The 19,285-nt window shown below is 41.8% G+C and overlaps 2 protein-coding genes across 3 annotated transcripts; both read right to left on the bottom strand.

The window, feature by feature from the left end:
• Positions 1-278: 278 nt before the first annotated feature.
• cnmd (chondromodulin) lies at positions 279-10,871 on the bottom strand. Of its 2 annotated transcripts, none has more exons than XM_026931958.3 (7): positions 10,730-10,871; positions 10,269-10,409; positions 7,684-7,824; positions 6,935-7,048; positions 4,579-4,732; positions 3,459-3,550; positions 279-1,156 (listed from the first exon to the last, which is right to left on the bottom strand). In XM_026931958.3, the coding sequence occupies exons 1-7, from the start codon at positions 10,799-10,801 to the stop codon at positions 929-931; spliced, it is 942 nt and encodes a 313-aa protein (XP_026787759.1). In that variant the 5' UTR covers positions 10,802-10,871; the 3' UTR covers positions 279-928. The 2 variants fall into 2 exon arrangements, with proteins under 2 accessions (XP_026787759.1, XP_026787760.1); XM_026931959.3 differs by having other exon boundaries at positions 279-1,153.
• Positions 10,872-11,454: 583 nt separating this feature from the next.
• On the bottom strand, positions 11,455-16,126 carry si:ch211-199f5.1 (protocadherin-8). The gene is made up of 3 exons (XM_026931723.3): positions 13,471-16,126; positions 13,067-13,274; positions 11,455-12,795 (listed from the first exon to the last, which is right to left on the bottom strand). The coding sequence occupies exons 1-3, from the start codon at positions 15,901-15,903 to the stop codon at positions 12,464-12,466; spliced, it is 2,973 nt and encodes a 990-aa protein (XP_026787524.3). The 5' UTR covers positions 15,904-16,126; the 3' UTR covers positions 11,455-12,463.
• Between the last annotated feature and the right edge of the window lie 3,159 nt (positions 16,127-19,285).

Here is a 19,285-nt window from a genome sequence, read left to right as displayed (position 1 = left end):
CACACAATTCATCTCTGAAGCTAATCAAACAGGAATGTTTTATGGCTCTTGCATAAATTCTTAAGTCATTTCCTCCCTCCTTTTATTAAGCTTCTCAGACATCAAAAGGAACACAGCCATTTGCATTATGGGTATGATCTCAAACCATGAAAGCGCTAAGCAATAAAAAGCTCCTGCCTTGTTTATTAACCTCTAGTGATTTTTCCTCTTTTTTTCCTGAGTTCTGGCCTTCATCACTGAATGAAACAATTGCTGAAGCAGAGACAATGTAACACATATTTCTATTGTAGAAAAAGTCCTTTATTACACTTTGGCGTTATATTGAAAAGGCTCTTTGAAAGCGGCAATACTTGTCTAAAAAAGGCCAGAAATCGTTTTATGTTGCATCAAAAGCAATATCCAGGGAAACAAAATGGTTTTAAAGCCAGCAAGTATATCAGATATCTCATATAGGTGTTTATACTTTGTTGCTATTCAAAGACTCGTCTGCTGCTCTCTGAAGCAAATTATTACATATATTTACATCAAAAGAAAAAGAATATTTTACTTTAGTTCACATCTCGTTTATTGTGGGCAAGAAAGACGTTCATTGCTTATTAGCTTGATAGTGCCAGTAAAAAGTAAATTTTGGACAAAATACATCGTGGCTGCTCAGTAAGTAAAACTATACATTAGAATTCTTTCCCCATAGCTAGTCCTTTAATGTACATTGTTCATATTTTTGAGACTAACCAAATGTTCTTCACACTGTTCCCCAACAATGCTGACATGGTTCAATAACAGACTCGCATGCTGAATGCAACCAGTATTCTAATACTTTAGACCCCATCATAATAAATGGTAAGTTTTTTTGCACAATGTGATGCTTGTGATGAGGCTTCTCTGTTGGAAACTAGCTTTCTTTGTGAGTTCATCCACTGTGGAGACTTTAGACGAGGCCCATGACGCGAGCCACCCACCAGCTGCATGGCATGATGACACGGCACACTTGCCTACAGCCTCTGTAGTTGTATGGCCATGGTTCGTAGCCACCCAGAGGCTCGCAGACACGCACGCAGTGTGTATAGCTACGGCGACACTCGGAGCAGCACACACCTGTGTGGTCCAGCATGGTGTCCACCGTCATAGGGCTGTCCTCACCCTCCTCACGACGCTGCTATTGGGCCAAACACATTAGTCATGGATAAACATCTCTGTTCAATTATCATGGTTTATCAATATTTTAAATGACTAAACAATACATTCGTCAAAGAGAAATCATGTGAAACCACAGATGGTAGCTTGAGCTCAAGACACTTGTGTGGAACCAGTGCTACCTGCTGTGCTAACGTTCTGCCCCTAAACAATAAATCGTACTGTTCTGAATAACTTTTTATTCAGTATTCAGTACTGCTTTGAGCTTTCCATAAATTAACAAATTTAAAGAAATGTAAAATGGTCACTGTGACTATGATAGTCAAAAATAAGTAATAAAATGCTATTCAAGCACCTACACTGTATGGCCAAAAGTATGTGGACACCTGTTCTAAAACAATGGGCCTTAATATGGAGTTGGTCCCCCCCTTTGCTGCTATAACAGCCTGCGCTCTCCTGGGGCAGCTTGGCACTAGATTTTGGAACGTGGTTGTGGGGATTTCAGTCGATTCAGCTACAAGAGCATTGCTGATGTTGGGCAAGAAGATCGGGCATGCAGTCGGAGTTCCAGTTCATCCCAAAAGTGTTCAGTGGTGTTCAGGTCAGGGCTCTGTGCAGGCCACTTGAGTTTCACACCAACTCAGCAAACCGTGTCTTCATGGAGCTCGCTTTGTGTGCAGGGGTGTTGTTATGCTGAACATATTAACGCTACAGCATAAAAAAGACAATTGTATGCATACAATTTTCTGGTAACAGTATGGGGAAGGCCAACATATGGGTGTGATGCTCGGGTTTCCACATGCTTTTGGCCATATAATGTATTTCACACCTGTTAGTTCATTTACTGAGTCCGAATCAGAACAAAATCTATACTTTTGGTTTGTTTTCACCTCATCAACAAGCTTGGTCATAAATATAATGATGGGGGGAAAAAAAAAAGTAAACTTTAGCCAAGTGCGGACAGAAATAAAAAAAAAACAGCTGGCTACTACTAGATAATTATATAAATAACTGGTTTAAAACATTTGTGTCTTGCATCCAGTTTTAACAATACTTTGGCATTTCTGCAGTACTACAGCTCTGTTCTTTGGCACAGGTTGTGCCTCAGCATGCATGAACAGAAAAATGCTGCCTGCAACCCACAATACATGACATGTTTGGTTAACTTCCTGTATCTTCCGAGTCAAATCACTTTGTCACTGCAGTTCACTTGAAACAGTGAGACTTCCTCGCTCAGACGCTATCACAGACGTTCTCACCTGTCTGTGCAATCCAGACCAAGGGCGAAACAAACCAAGGTTCAATTCAAATGGGTTAAACATTGCATATGTGAACACACCAAAAGTGTATCAGAGGTGTAAAGAATACTGCAGATTTGAACGTTAGTGGGTACAAGAAAAAATTCAGAGTCATTCAAGTCATTTATACTGATAAAACCTTCCACAAGTTTCCACAATAATATCATGCAGCATCTGGATGTTAAAAGGGTTAGTTGTATGTACAAAAAGTAAAGATGTATCTGCTTTTTTATTTTTCAGATGGTTTTTTTTTTTCAGTTTTTTGGAAATGGACTGTAGAGAGGGATTTTTTTGGGGGGGGGGCAAGGAGGAAGGACAAGGGGGAAGAGAGGGTCAATAGAGGGATTCTGGCTCTGTAGAAAGGAAGTCTGTGAGATTAGATGCAGGGTGACAGGCATGGCCTCCTACAGTGACCCTAACATCTGCCCAAGCTCTCACGTCTGTGCATATTGCCCTCTGCTTTATCACAATAGGAGGGTCCAGTTACAAGAAGGTACATGCATATTCTGTGACAAAATGATACACTAAATATTTTTGGTTTATATATAGACAGTTGTTAAAAAAAAATAGAACAATCCTCAACATGACACTTTTTTCATTGATGAAAGGGAAAAACAACTGTGGGCCAAAAATAGGCAAAAAAAAAAAAAAAAAAAAGCATGTTTGGTGGGCCACAATTGATGTAGACAAGTATCGACTGGCGAGCTCTGAATTGACAGTCCTGAAATATTGCTGCGCTGCAATCTGGCCTCAAGGGTCAGAGTGATTACAATTGGGATGGACATTTTTGCCAAATGGATATTCACATTTTATTGAAATTACTGCCATGTTAAGTATGGCTGTAGGCGGTACAGCTACTGTTACATTAAAGCTGTCAGTCATGTAGGGGTCGCTTTTTGAAATCCAGTGTGACTTCTGCATGTTAATTCAGTTTTACTGAATCTCTCTTTCGCTCCCTCTCCCTCTGGTTCATCTGTACAAATACAAGCGTCATGTGGAAAACTTTTCTAGCCAAATGGCACTCACATGGTAAGGGTTGTTTGGGTTGAATGGAGCCCTGTCATCATTGCCTTCAGGAGCCTGTCGTCTGGCCCTTGGAACTGGTTTCTTCTGCTCATCTGGAATGGACGGTGAACATGATTCATGCAAACCAGCAATTAAATTGATTTTTGTTTTATAATTTTAAGAATATTGTGGTGGACGAATGGCATGCTGATTATACAGTTGAGCCTGGCTGTTCCTTTGTGAGTCATGTTAATTAGGGGGGTGATGATATATTGGTATACTATGATATTGAAAATGATCAATTTATGGTATCGCTCAGAAAGTAGTGCCAGCTTCAAGACAAATCATACTGATAAGCTCATTCTAATGTGTTATCCTTTCTATAGTAGATTCTACAGTATAGTAACAGTCCTAGAAATGTTAATTTGATACTAAATAATTTGCTACTTGACCTGGAATGGCTCAGTGTCATCATCTTTCTACATTATGTGAAATTATAGCATGATATACAAGCAACTTCGCATGATTAATGGCCTGTTGTCAATTATGCCTCATCTTGTAGTTTCTCAACTTAAGTCCAAAGTTCTCAAATGTTCTACAGGTAATTTTTGGGCAAAATGTAATTTCCTGTGACTTGGTGTCCTCAATCATTTATATTTGAAATTGCAGATAGCCCATATACCTTATGGCTGCAGTTTATTTCATACCCTGAAATAGACATGTGATGCTATGAAACTGCACCATTACGAGGAAAGCTTCAATATATAATTAATGTTATGCTGTACTGATATATCATCAAAAAAACACCCTTAATTGTTGATTGAAATAACTCAAAGCAATCTCTTTTACCAGGCAAAACTGTATTTCTGGCACTGTTTTGATCAACTGCTATTTTCTGCTGCTTTCAAGACTAATTAATTGAATACAGTCAGAGGAACCTTCACTCGTGAGCAAGGGCAGCAGTTTTTATGGTACCTGTACCACTGTCAAAATTAATATTAACATCAGTGGATGTCGTTTTTGTACTTCATGGGCTGTGTTTTCTCAGCAATGCTGTCTTTTTACCCTAAAAAAAAAAAAAACTAAAAATGTGCTGACAAAAGGACAGATTAACAGGGAGAGCAATAAGAGGCAGTTCTACTGTTGGGGTAGGTAGGACGCAGCCAGAAGATGGGCACGTCTTTGCAGAGGTCCAAAATTTTGGCACTGAGGAAGCTGTTGTCTTTCAGAGGCTGATCAGCTGCAACCCAGATTAGAGAGTCTTCTTCGAACTTGACAGGCATGACCTCATCCTCCTGTAGGAATCCAAATATACATGCGATTAATTATACCTTTGGGTTTGCTATTCAATGTGTCTTGCTATCCATGCTCCAGCAAAACAGCCCAAGGCTGCATTAGGTTAAAGAAGCTACTCGCATTTAGGAATGGCTTAAATTCCCATGCTTTGTATTAAAGACACATTGATGCCAATACTAGTATCAAGTGTCCAGTCCAATAGCATGCTTCTTTTCTAAAAATTGTTCACGTTACGATACCACCATCCGATACCACTTAAGATTATGTGACATATGCCTAGTATACTACAGCACCTTCTTACAGTACACACACTGTCCACTTTATTATCTTCAGCTGCCCAGTTTCAGTGAGCCTGTGCCCACTGTAGCTTCAGATTCCTGTTCTTGGCTGATAGGAGTGGAACCTGATTAGGTCTTCTGCTGCTGAGCCCCTTCACCTCAAGTTTCAGTGTGTTGTGCATTCTGAGATGCTTTTCTGCTCACCATGGTTATAAAGAGTGGTTATTTGAACTACTATAGACCTTCTGTCAGCTCAAACCAGTCTAGCCATTCTCCTCTCAATTCTCTCATCAACAAAACATTTCCATACAGCAGAACTGCTGCTTACTGGATATTTTTTGTTTATCGCACTCATTCTTTGTAAGCTCTACAGATTGTTGTGTGTTAAAATTCCAAGAGATCAACAGTTTCTGAAATGCTCAAACCCCAAAAAATGTCTACAGACAATCCTAAGCCAGTGAAAATAACAGCACTTACCCAGCATATTGTTCTTGACGATTAAATACTATAAATCATTGAAGGCAAAAATAGTCCCAATGAAGTGGTGACATTAAAACGTACTTTACTTTCAGCTGTGCAGACAAAATTCACTGCAGCCTTACTCAATCCAAGGTAACTAATGTAGCTAGCTAATATACTTCATTTAAAATCACCTCACTGTCAATATAAACAATGAGCGTAGTAGCAGATATCTTTGGACACATGCTTTTTATGGCCACTGTCTGAAAAGGGCAAACATAATAATAAACAGAGCTAAATAACATGTCCCATGACAGCTCTGATTGATTAATAGTGAGTAGATTACTCATTTTGGTATCAGGATAAGTATTGCCAGGTACCAAAAAACATGATATCTATGCATCCCCACTTGGTAAAGTGAGTACTGATTTGTAAGACAGTTTAGATTTGACCATGCGTTCCATGTTGTGTAACGCTCCTTCCCTTCAGTCTTCAAATGGACTAAAATGGATGTGACAAGCACCATGCATAGTAGCTCATAGTTGCACACCATCTCTCATTCATTTCACTGACTGTGTCCCATCCATTTCATACTTTCCTCCCAGCCACACACATAAAGCTCTAAGATGCTGCAAAGCATCGCTTTTGACAGGACCACCCTTATCAGTGCAGCCCAGCAAGCACGTTGTAAAACACATACGCCGCATGAATATTCAAGTGGCCATTTGCATTAAATCATTTAAAGATGGATGCGTGCTTGAAAAAGAGCGGAGCAACTTCACAGTCACGGCTGTTTCGAGAGTATCGTCTTTAAATTCACGATGCAAAATGAATGCTGCAGCTGTGAGGTGAGGGGGCACTGGCGCTCTAATTTGGAGCCCGGTCTTGGCAGCGCTCCCGAAAAATTTAGCCGTAAGCGGCTTTTTAGGGGTCTCCTGAGCCGTGGACTTGTTCGTGTTTGAAAAACTGGATGGAAGTGCCTCAGGCAGAATCACTAACTGCCGATCCTGTGGTGGGCTCTGCCAAAAGCGATAGCTGTGTGTGTACTCAATCACTTCAATTTTTTCTCATGTCTTTTTCACTCAAAGAAAAATAACATATGGTACAGGGTGCAACAGAAATCCAAACTTATTGTAGGTTCAGTCAATTCTTTGGGTGGTAAATATGCTTCATCTCCTATCCACAAATGTTTAAGGCATGCGTTCAACCATGGCCATTATCTATAAGGCCTGGAATTTTTAAGTGGTTACAATTCTACTTATTAAAGAAAGACGTAAGCACAACTATGGAGGTTTGATCCCATAGTGGCAGGACATGCATAAGAACAAAATGAAACAAAATATTTTTCTTGAATTTTATGGTGAATCATTAATTCTTTTTTGGAAATTAGATGCAAAAGCAGATATTTGACAATGCTATATGCTAATCAGTAAAGTAATACATATGCTCATAGGCTCAGCTTACCAAGTCAAATGTCAGGGACTCCTTGTTCAGAGATTCCAGGTTTGGAAGGTGACCTTTGGCCTCAGTCTTGATGTAGCATTTCTCTCCTCCAGCGAAACGAATACCAGTAATTCCCTGAGTATAAATGACACTGATTAAGTGATTGCAGCAAAGGAAACATAAATTATTCCAACCAAAACTCACACAGAATTCATATGGATTTTTACAGTAGGTGAGTTTTTGGTGGATTTTATATGAATAAAGTCAACAACTGCTGCACATTTTCTAGTGCTACAACCCAGAACTGAAATGGATGTAATTGGGATTATATGTCATGAGTCTACATAAAATACCCCATAATATTGAAGTGGGGCATCATGAAGACCAAGGAGCTATCAAAACAAGTCTGGGACAAATTTCTGGAAATGTATCATCCTAAATGATAAATATCTTTTGGAATATCATTTAATCCATTATTAAAAAATGGAAAGAATAAGGGAAACCCATGACTACATAGAGGACATTGTCCACCAAAAGTCAGTGATTAGGTAAGTTAATAACTAAGAGGCCGAGGGTAACGCTCAAAGTGATTCTACCACCACCATGCTTCACTGTGGGAATAGTGTTCTCAGTGTGATTAGCAGTGTTGGAGAAAAGTAATTCTGTCTAGTTAATTTAATAGTGTTCATGTAGATGCAAAAGTGCTACATAGAGTTTAAAGTGTGCTTGTGTGTATTGAAAAAAAGATAAAAGTATTTCTGAAGACTTACAATCTGAAAATCATGGACCTCAACTGCTTCGTCATTTTTGCTTCCTGTTGTGAATCTCTCCAAGTTGTTCAGTGTGTCAATCTCCATGGAGCCCTCCTCCATTTTACCATCGATGCTCATGCTATAGTGGACATTATACACCTGTAAGAGGCAAATGGGTGATGTACAGTAAAATACAATTTAAACACAGGTAAAAGTGTTTTTTTTTTTTCCACAACCTATATGCAACTAAAACATATAATAAACCATAAAACATAATAAACCATATCTACAGCACTTAGAAAACAATGGTTTTGCCTGTCCTAGCCCACTATAACTACACCTTGAAATATAATCAATAAAATACCTTTTATTTACTAAAATATTTTATGCATTATTGTATGAATCCGTGTAACATCTCATCATGAAATGTCCAAGCCATGAGTCGCTTATATTCTATAAAAAAATATATACATTTTAGTATCCCACAATATTCACTCAATTCTGTAAATGAACCCATTCACCCCTATGAAATGATCTGGAATATTCCACAAGTCATGTGGGAAAAAGTAAAGTATATTCTCATTCATTTTCAATGATATTGTGATATTAACAATTTTAGATAAAAATTAGATTAAATAATTAGAATGTCCTTAATGTCCTCATACCATTACCACCACATTTGGTGTTTTTGTTAATTCCATGCAAAACTTCAACCCTGTTGCTTATTTAAGAGCAAAATGCAGCCAGTCAAACAAGACAAGACAAGACAGAGTTTGGTGAGTAAACAATGAAAATTGGCACTGAATAACAGTTACAGTGTTTCACTCCTCCATTCGTTGAATTCATTGAAATGCTGTGTATATATTAGTACAGCTACCAACCTTTAGGCTTGCGTGTTTGTAACTCTGCTAAGCAAAGAAATTAAACCCGCATACCTTCCTGACCAAAGTTTGAAATGTGAAGCTATATTTTTAGAACTGAACTTCGCTGAATGAAGCCTAGTCCACATTTCCTTCTCCCTGGCAGGGAGAAGGCATATGTGTTGGCTTATGTGTTATTGCAATGGATGGAGGTAGTTACATAAAGGAGTCCTTTCACACCAACCATATGATGTACAGCAAGAGATGCAGATGGTTGCTTCTGAGAAGAAACTTGGTGCCAATAAAATTATCACTGACTCACACCATTATTTATTGGCATAGATCCAACATGGAAGCCTTCTAAAACTAAAGCTATTATCTGATCAACATCTTCAAGCCATAAAGCAACTCCAAATCAATATTTTCCTGTTAAAATATTAGCAGATAGCAAATCCACACCATCAGCTTCACCACAGAGCAGGACTGCAAGAATATTGGTCTAGCTATTGGTAAATGTGACTCCCCCCACAGTGCTGAATTAGCACTACAGTGGTTAGGCTAGGTAAATAGAAACGGATACAAATGAACACTGTAAGAGTGAAGTGAACACTGTAGAGGTTAACTGTAGAGTTTACAGATAGAAATGACAATTTTGGCCATGTGTAGTGGCCAATCATTGTGTAGAGATGATAAATACACCTATAACATGTCTACTCTTAACCTGTAGTAATTAAAAATGTCAAACCTCAGCAGTAATATGTTTGTTTCACTGTTTTTTTTTTTGTAAAACTCACAACCACCGCATTATCGGAAACTTAGCAACTTTGAAGAAGGCTTTAAGCTCCACCCACTCATCACAATTGCGTCATAACAGATATATCTGAAAAACTTGTTTCCTGATATAAACATCAAGTTATGTATCGTTATGACACATTTGTCAGTTTCTTTTATAACCCTATTTAGAAGTTTATCTCAGAGGAATTTCTCAAAATGTTGATAATTGTTGGCTTTATGATAGATCTTGAAAATGGCATAAAAATATATTTATAACAGTGCATGGTATTTTCTTGATTTAACTACAAATAAATGGCATTGCAACAAACTTTTGGAAAACCCGTTCACAGTGAAATAAACATTTTAATTTTGACTTTGTTAAATGGTAAATTTAGATTTTGATGAAGCTTCATTTGCATGAATTTTGGAAAAGTTCTAATACAAAAATACTTGAAGAATATCAGCAATCCACTAGCAAAGACTAATCATGATATCTGTTTTTTTTCACCCTATTCATCTGTAGAATTTTTCCTTAAGGTCACAAGTCTTAACTTCATAAAGAATTCATTCAGGGCTTTAAGAGTCAACACTGAGTTGATTCAACACTAAGAGCTTTTTTGACATTAAGAGTTGATGCAAAACTGTAAGAGTTCAGCACTAAGAGTGTGTTCAATCCTGGAAGTAAATTTAACAATAAATATATAGGTGTCAACGTTAGTTAGTGACCTTTTTCTATTCAAAGACTTAAGGAAGACCTTTAAGCTAAAGGTAAACACTACAGCGTGTAAAATCCTAAACAGTCTCCACCTCTCGGACCTTGGGCTTCAGCTAGACCACCTTCCACTGATACACAGTCACAGGGCAATTCATTCATATATTAGACCCTGGTAGCTCATATGAAAAAGAAGAAAAAGAAGAAGAAGAATGCAGGTGGAGGCATGAGATGAGAAAATAGGTTGATTATCTTACGTGCTTGTCGTTGCCGTTCCAAAAGTAAAAGGCGCCCACAGCTCCGAGCAGCAGGAGAGCGGCCCCGATGCTCAGCGCGCCCACGGCGATCTTGAGCGCGCGCACGGAGCTCGAGGGCTTCACAGCGACAGCGGCGTACGCCTGCAATACCATACAACATTAATAAAGCTCCTCAGGCATTCCAGTCATTGAAATGTCTAACGGTAGACGTACAACTAACTGCACATGAATTACTATCATGAACGCGCCTATGGATGAGCAATGAAGCAACCCTGGCACTGGATCTTCCCAGAAACGCATTTATTAGACATACAGGCTTTAACTGAAGTGGGATTTCCACTCTAAAACTTTTTGAAAGCTGTTTATACCTTTGCAAAAAAAAAAATTGTCAATTGTGTAAAATGTACTATAATAATGTTTCTATATTAATATGAAGTGATTATTGCATGTAGAGGACTTACAGGTGGCATGAATTGTTGTAAATCCTCAGGTCCGGCCAAAGCAATAGGGATTTTCTCTGAGGTCTCCTCCATGGCTGGTTGTAGACTTCTGTCACAGTGTTCACTTGTTCGGTTTTAGCAGGAAGAGGGGGAAGGTTATGGGGCTCGTGACGTGTGGGTGTAAGATTACGGGTGCTTGGGAAGACCCACTTGAGAGACTTAATGGCATATTTGAAAGCAGTGTTAAAAATAAAAACAAGGGTTTTTTGTTATCATAGATTATAGATTATAATTCAGTTTTGGGATTTTTTTTTTTTTTTTGCTGTGATGGAAGTGCTTACACAGTACATAGTTTACATAAAAAGCTAAAAAGAAAAGGTTCCACTACTAAGCGTTAAGGGTTCTTGTGTTACATTAGTGGTGGAGGCACTTTTGGTTGTATCTGTGAAACAATCTGGAAAAAAAATCCTCTAGAAAACCTTGGTTTTTTTTTTTGTGAGTGCAGAATATCAGTTAATGCACACGTGCTTTTGTTAGCTAATGGACTACATGAAATACAAATGCTCCATGTCGTGTTTAAGTGCCTAAGTAGAACAAGAGACTCCTTAAACTGATGAGCTACATTTATAACCTATACAGAACAAAAAGCTGTACTGAATTGACATGAACTCATACAGTGCTGAATTATCTCATGCAGAATGAGCTTGCATCGTTCTTTAGTGTCTAGTAGGACATGTGTAAACATTGTGTCGTGTGTGAAGACAACGCTGGGTTTGTTGTTGTATAGACACAACCTGAGGTATCATTCCCATGTAGCCATCTCCAGTGGTTGTGATAATAACAATCTGGTAGATTTCCTTATGTTTAAGTAGATGCAAATGAAGGTCAACGTTTCAAAATTTGACTGATATGCCTTTCAAGCATGCACAGATATCCAAGGTCAGACAAGGTCAAACAAGGTCAAACAAGGCACCAGAAACATTGAAGGTCTTATGACTGAAAACTTTAATGCATACTGATTCACTCTTTCATTCAAGTACACACTCGGGTGTTCACATGCTCAGTGTTCGCATGCGCAGATAGGACAGAGAGTGAGAGAGAGAGAGAGAGAGAGAGAGAGAGAGACTAACTAATATACTTACCTTAGTGAAACCTGACTGACCTTACCTTGGTGACATTTACATTACTGAAAATAGAATGGTGTATGTGCTGTGAGGATTATTGCAGCCCCTGCTTCCAGCACCAACATGCTCTTACCCTCAAACCATGCACACAGCGCCATCCTCTGTCCCTAAACATACTTATCAGTTGTTTTTTTTTTAAATGATTTCATTTCAGTGAGGCTGAAAGGGACACAAGAAATTGATTTTCAATGTTTATTTTTATAACACAGTGAGAGAAATAAATCAAAAAGTTACATCTCACATCCAGTGTTTGCACATTTATCAACTTGATAGGGTTTCTGACCATGAAAAGGGTCTTTCTTTTTAAATAAAGGACATGCTTTTAATATAAAGTATATAATCTCCAATAACCTTTGTTTGGCTTATCAATAATATAAAAATAGACTCTGTATTTACAAACTTGCATTATATACACAAGATTTCCAACAAGAGCAGGTGATTGCTTAAAATTGTCCTAAAATTGAGACCAGCATTGACTGAAAATGTTTTTTTTTAAATAGACAAATATTTATATACATTTTCGTCTGGCCATATAGATTTGTATTTAGAGAGACAGCCTATTTTGGACGCCTTAGGCTTCGTTTGTGGAGCAGCGTGCTGTTGTGGGAGAATACACCGGGATCGTGACATCGTTGATGTCTTGCACCCTGCTCGGCTGAGGTGGGGGAACGATGACATATTCTTGGTGTAGCACTCTTTCATAAACACTCTGCAAGCCCACTGTTTTGGGGATGTGTGCCTGGTAATAGTTCTCTCTTCTCAGAGTGTCTCTTGGAAGTGAGCCTGTCTTAGCAAATGTGGACAGATGCTGTCTGGAGTTACTGTTCATCCTGGTGGCGTTTGGGCTCCAGCAGCGGTCTGAATGGCCGAGGATCCTGCATTCACTGGTGCATGCCCACAGAGCTGCAATAAACACCACAAAAAGCTTGGTTAGCAATTATTTTTTAATTTTAGTCACAATCTGGTCACAAATTTTCAATCCAGTCCATGGGATATCTCATCCTTTCATATTTCTATTGCACTCTAAGACACATCTAAGCCAGGTGAAGGTGGTTTACCTGGTTCAGGTGTGTCAGGTGTGAAAAATATAGATACAGATATGGATATAGATATGGATGCACCTCCTTGAGGACTCGATTAATTGAAACACAAATAATAAACTCATTAACGTTACCATCTTGGGCGATGTTTTGATGTCCGTCCTTTTTCAGCCCATCTCCGCTTATGTCCGAATCGCTGTCGTTGAAGTCACTGTCTCCTTTGCCACTGTCCTTCCCACTGAACTGAGGATCTCGGGCTGAAATAGTTGTATAGGAGTTGCCCTTCCATATCGTAATTGGTCTTACAGCCTCCTTGCCATAACCAGGCAGTGTTAAATATCCCTGTTTGATATTAAAAAAAAAAATTAACAAAACACAAAAATAGCATAAAGTAAGCTATAAAGCAGAGGTGGAGAACTCAGGGTCCAGGACAGTTTAGTGATTTCTAGTGAGTTTAGTGAAATCATCCAACTGTGCTGCACTCCAGGCTCAGAAAACAAGGTTAGAACAGTGTTAGCATTAAAAAAAACAGGCTTACGTCTAATTTTGGTCCGTGGCTTTTGTCCTCCGCCTCGTACGCGGTGTCGATTCCGTCCTCAGAGCTGCAGCACTCTTCATTGCCCACCTGCACGGATCCGCTAAACCCGGGCTTACTGGAGTAGGGCTGCACATCAAACACGTTTTCAGTGTGAACTGGAATCAGCGGGTCGCTGTTATTTTTCTCTACATCCAGATTCCCGTCGTCCTCCTTCTCATCTCCGAATCCATCGCGCCGCTTGTCTAGTTTGCGCTTATTGCAGGTGGTCGCTATTAAAATAATGGCTAAAAGCAGCAGCGTGCAGCTTCCTGCCAGAACTACGATGATAACCACTGACAGATCCCACTCGGAAGCTTCAGCAGCACTGCCTGCGTTTCTGAAGAGGTTGCGGTCGCCTCTGGGAGCGCCTGCGACTACCGTGAAGCGGATGGTGGCTGTAGAAGTGAGAGAAGGTCTGCCGTGGTCACTGACTGTTACCGTGACCTGAAACGTCTCGCCCACGTCGTAAGCACCTTCACGGTTCACGTAGATCTCCCCGCTCACTTTATTGATGGAGAGCGCGCTGGCTTCGGAAGAGATCATCTGGTAGGACAGCTCGGCGTTAATGCCCTCGTCGGCGTCTCGCGCCTTCATCTGCGTGGGAACGTAGCCCGATGGGGCGTCTTTAGGCAGGAGGACGTCCACAGAGCCGTTACTGAGCACCGGATGTACGATGACGGGCGCGTTGTCGTTCTGATCGACTATTCTGAGGTTGATGGTGGCGGTGCCGTGCAGCTGAGGCGCGCCACCGTCGCTCGCATGGACGCGCAGCTCGAGCTGCTTGAGAACTTCGTAATTGAAACTTCTCAGCGCGTAAAGAGCGCCAGTGGCGGGATCTAGAGAGACAAATGTTGACACGGGCGAGCCCATCACGTAGGTTTCGGCGAGTTTATAGCTCACTTTGCTATTTTGTCCCGTATCCGAGTCGCGCGCCACCACCGTGGTGATGTACGCGCCCGGTGCGTTGTTTTCTATAAGCGACACTTCGTAGGCGGCTTTGCTGAACACGGGCGCGTTGTCGTTTTCATCAGTCAGTCTCACGGTGTACTGTGTGATGGTGCGGAACGGCGGAGAGCCGAGGTCTTCGGCCACCACCGTCAGGTTATACTCGGCTATTTTTTCCCTATCCAGTGGCGCCGTGGTTACAATCATGTAGCTGTCCTCGTACGCCTGCTGGAGCCGGAAGTGATCGTGCCCGTAGAGGGTGCAGTGGACCTGGCCGTTGACTCCTGAGTCCCGGTCCGAGGTGCTGATAAGCGCCACGAAGGTGTCCTTGGCGGCCGCCTCGGTCACGTGCGCAACTCCCGCCGCCATGGACGTCATCGGCGTGATGGTGATCTCAGGCGCGTTGTCGTTCACGTCCTGCACCTGTACGACAACTTTACAGATGGCCGGCGGACTCGGACTCTGACCCAGATCGGACGCCTGGACATCGAACTCGTACGTCGTCTTGCTCTCGTAATCCATCGGGCTCTCGAGTGTGATGCGCCCGGTTTTCCGGTCAACGCGGAAAAGTTGCCTGATCTCCGAGGGCACTTGGTTGCCGAGCCCGTACACCACTTCTCCGTTCAAGCCTTCATCCGGATCCACTGCATTGAGATCCAGCAGCAGAAAGCCCACTGGCGCGTCCTCTGGTATTTCTACTGAAAAGTGGCTGCGCTCGAAGATAGGACTGTTGTCGTTGTAGTCCTTCACCTTGACGTTGATCTTGGTGCTGCCGGACCTGGGCGGATTTCCGCCGTCCGTCGCCACGAGCTCCAGCGCGTATGACGCCTGCGTCTCCCTGTCCAGCTCTTTCATTAGCACCAGCTCCGCATATTTAACCCCATCCGCTCTGCTCAGCACGTCAATAGTAAAGTGGCTGTTCACTGAGATCTGGTAGCTCTGAATATAGTTCGTGCCCACGTCTTCATCTACAGCCACATCCAGGGGGATTCTGGTCCCGGGTGCTGTGTTTTCTGAAATTTCCAGCGTAGACTCCTTCCTGGGAAACTCGGGCGCATTGTCATTAATGTCCTTCACCTCCACTTCGACGTGTATCAGTCTGAATTGGTCTTTAGAGAAACTCACCACATCGAAGGCAATAACACAGTGAGGAGAGTGCTTACAAATTCTCTCTCTGTCAATCTTCTCGCCTACAGTCAGCTGCCCGTCGCCTTCTCTGAGCCGAACAAAAGATGCGTTGACCTGCTTCATCATCCTGAAATTAGTCTTGGAGCCCACGGACGGGCTTAAGGACATGTCCTTGGCCAGGTTTCCGATAACGGTGGCCGGTGCGTCCTCTTCATACGTTTCATATTTCATGGTCCTTCCCGCTGCTCGCGCTGGCAGCAGAGGCAATGACAGCAAGGTGAACAAGAACATCCACCGGTGACCGCCTGCATGCCCTCCCATACTGACCGATCTGTCACTCCACTTCACTGAAATGTCAAACAAACCACAAAAAGCCCACGAATCAAGTCGGATTTTCTAGCCTATTGTCTTAACATCAGGTTCCTGAACCCAGAGAGGACAAAGTGTGTCTCCTGCGCGCGCGCGCTCCGCCACAGCGCCCGCTTTTAAAAAGCAACTGGAGAAAACTGCAGTGGCGCCTCCGTTTATAGACGCGCGCATGCAAATGAGCTCCAGTGTGACCAATCCCCGCCTAGAATAGAGAAAAGAGGACTTTTAAAAGACACCTAAGCCTATTTAGAGATTGCTTAAAGCAAAGGAGTTGGCACAACAACACCAAGTGCTTGATTTACTATAGGATACTTTTTTCTCCTCCGCTTCTCCTTAGAGTACACTATGTCTCTTTCAGTCAAGTTAAGCCAGATCACGTGCTGGGTTTGACTAGCAGGTACATATGCACTCAGTCCTGCTTTAAGTCAGGAAAACCTTGTATTTCTGGAGAAGGCGTTTTGCACTACGTTTTTAGTGCTCAACTAATAGAAATGTTGGGTATGTGTTCGGTTTGTCCACGTGCGCAAAGTTGTGCAGTGTATTGCTGATCAAACATGGATAAGCCACGAGATCCTCTCTAAAATGATTACTTGCTATAAATCCTCAGCTCACGAGATGTCGTGTGAGCTGAATTGTAATTCGCCACTGAAATCTGTGTACTTGTGCTCGTTTAGCATGCATGATGCATGGCACTGGCTGCGCGCCTCCTCCTTCCCTTACCCATCCGCCTGCTATACCAGGTGAACAAAAACCCCGTTACCAAAAGGATTTAGGCCAAGCGCCCACGAGATTCAGAAAAGATCTCTATAGTCAGATGATATCAAAGGCATATGAAGGCCTCGTTAACGCCGAGGATATAATGGCATGGCAGGGTTTCCCATTGGAGGCATTAGGCATCCAGCAGCGCTTTCACACACACACACACACACACACACAGCCGCGCCTAAGTGGACCATAATGAAGCAGCTCTGCATGCGCTCCTTTGTGTCTGCCACGATCACCGATAGAACTCTTTTCACCAAACCAAGATGGTCGATGAATTAGGCCAGGGCTTTTTTTTTTTTTTTTTTTTTTTTGGAGGGGGTGGTGTAATTCATATTAAAATGCGTTTAGGGAGCGATCAGCTTGGTCACGGGTATTTAAGCCATTTTGTTCCTCTCAGCCCCTTTTCTGCGCTTTTCCATCCGCGGGACAAACCCTTACAAAGAGAGGAGAATCCATCTGCCACCACCACCAGGACCAGCACCAGCACCTCACAGACAGGGGAGTTTTAAATTCCTCTGTGTGTACAGCCCCATAATGGTCTCACCAAATACAAATTCCTAACAGCTCCTTCGTCAGAGTCAACTCGTATAAAAGTTAGGACGGGTATGGAGATGGGTTGAGTCGTAGCTTTTGCATGCCTTCATCTGGATAAAATTCAGCACAAACTTCTCACTCTTGCAGTTTTTTCCCTTCTTTATAGAAATGCTGTGAATTTTGAGCTCTGTTGCTCTTCTCTGTGTTGCTGCACCCTCAGAAACAGGGTACTGATCTGCACCCTGTCTCTGAAGTGCACACCTTTACTCAGAAAGGTGCAGTGTACCTTTAAAGCTTTACTCAAAAACCTAATCACGGTCATTTACGCATCTTCAGTCATTTTAAAGCTAAGATCCATGTTAAAGGTATAAAATATGTTCCCTTGAGGGTACCACCCCAGCAGCAAGGAAACATATTTTGTACCTTTAACATGGATCTTACCTTTAAAATGACTGAAGATGCGTAAATGACCGTGATTAGTTTAGAGACAGTAGATTATAGAATATTATATTATTAGAGACAGTATATAGTGTACCTTTAACTTTAGTACAGTTCTTTTTTCTCAGAGTGTAAGGATGTTGGAGATATTTCACCTGTTCAGTGAAAGATGCGTCCATGTGACGTCACTTTTTTCCACTTTTTTTTAACTTTACGGTCCATCTGACTTACATTCAGGAGGATTAGATGACGTCAGAACAAAGGCTCCTTCACTGAGCTGCTCAGCACTGCACCTAACAGACTGTGGTGTTCTTCAAGGTTCTCCAGGCTGTCAGACCCTTTTGACAATTGCAAGTCTATTCTAAACCCCTCTTTTTTTTTTTTTTCCCGAAATAAAAAGAATTAGCTGTGGACCGTCACGTGACCTGCGTGTCAATCTCGTCGCCTGCACGCGAGCTGAACAATGGTGGAATTAGGGAGAGCTGCGCAAATCCCATCTCGGAGAGCTGTTATTTGCATTTGCTAAAAGGCGCGGGAGAAAAGCGGAGTGGCCGTGCCATTGTGATTGCATTTGTTCTCATGAACGCCTGGCTGTTGTTGTGTGAAGTTGGTCGTATGAGTCGTTTTTTTTTTTTTTTCTTTTTTTTTTCAGCAAGGGCTTAACTCTTTTGGTATGATAACGAGGAGATTTGGCCTCTTGTCACCCGCATTTTTGGGAATGGGAACGGGGGCGCGAGACACCAGGAATCAGTCATGTGTGCGCGCGCGCGTGTGTGTGTGTGTGTGTGTGTGTGTGTGTGAGCGCGCGCGCACGAGGGGGCAAGAAGGGCTCTCTCGCGCTCACTCTGACTCACGCACGCACGCCCGCGCGCGCGCGCGCGCACCTAGCCCTAACCTCTTCTTAACTCGCGTGCCATCACTCCACTCACTAATTGCTCCTTAACACAATTCACAAGTCATTAGTTCGACTTTCTCTGATGCGGATTTGCAAGAGGCTCGAAGAGCGCCTTCGTTAACGCTCCCCTGCACCATCACAGCAAAGAAAACTGTTTTGATTGTAGACATTTGGCACAGTCTGGAGATAGATGAAAAGCCAGAGGAGCTTATCCTTTTTTTTTTATCCCTCTCTCAAGTATTCTGAGTAGTTTAGCTCTGTTTAATCAACAGCCCCTGACCTGTGACCTATCACCAAAAGCTTCTCCAAGTAATTAAATAAAAGGCTGTGCTCTTTAGTCCCCCAGAATACATGTAAAGGAAAACTGTGACCTCAGTTCCTTCTTGGTAGTAATTAAAGAATAATCTCTTCTTCATGCTGATCTGCCCATCTCAGATTCCATCTCAAGAAGTGACCTCTGTTATTGTTTCTGAAATGCTTACTATAGGTTACATTTCAAACTGTAAGCTATCCACTGCTGATCTTTATCTTAATGCTGACTATATTATTCAGCTGGAGGATAAAAAGAGCTGTGATTCTTCTTATTGAAAGAAAAAACAATAACTACAAACTTTAGGTTTACACGTAAAGTGTTTCGCAGCCATCTGGGCATTCCAGCAGACCAAAGAACACTTTGAATAAATTCCCCATTAAGAGACAAAA

Source organism: Pangasianodon hypophthalmus, chromosome 26 (assembly GCF_027358585.1).
Source record: "Pangasianodon hypophthalmus isolate fPanHyp1 chromosome 26, fPanHyp1.pri, whole genome shotgun sequence".
NCBI classification, from domain to species: domain Eukaryota; kingdom Metazoa; phylum Chordata; class Actinopteri; order Siluriformes; family Pangasiidae; genus Pangasianodon; species Pangasianodon hypophthalmus.
Note: the sequence above shows the minus strand (reverse complement) of the source record. Positions and strands in the feature narration are given on the sequence as shown.

Excerpts from the sequence above, each read along its gene's own strand:
- cnmd (XM_026931958.3), bottom strand. The coding sequence starts at position 10,801 with ATGGAGGAGACCTCAGAGAAAATCCCTATTGCTTTGGCCGGACCTGAG. Across the intron at positions 10,410-10,729 it reads TACAACAATTCATGCCACCT|GCGTACGCCGCTGTCGCTGT; the intron begins GTAAGTCCTCTA and ends ATGGTATTGCAG. Across the intron at positions 1,157-3,458 it reads ACCCAAACAACCCTTACCAT|CAGCGTCGTGAGGAGGGTGA; the intron begins GTGAGTGCCATT and ends TTGGCCCAATAG.
- si:ch211-199f5.1 (XM_026931723.3), bottom strand. The coding sequence starts at position 15,903 with ATGGGAGGGCATGCAGGCGGTCACCGGTGGATGTTCTTGTTCACCTTG. Across the intron at positions 13,275-13,470 it reads GCCACGGACCAAAATTAGAC|GGATATTTAACACTGCCTGG; the intron begins GTAAGCCTGTTT and ends AATATCAAACAG. Across the intron at positions 12,796-13,066 it reads TCAAAACATCGCCCAAGATG|CTCTGTGGGCATGCACCAGT; the intron begins GTAACGTTAATG and ends TGTTTATTGCAG.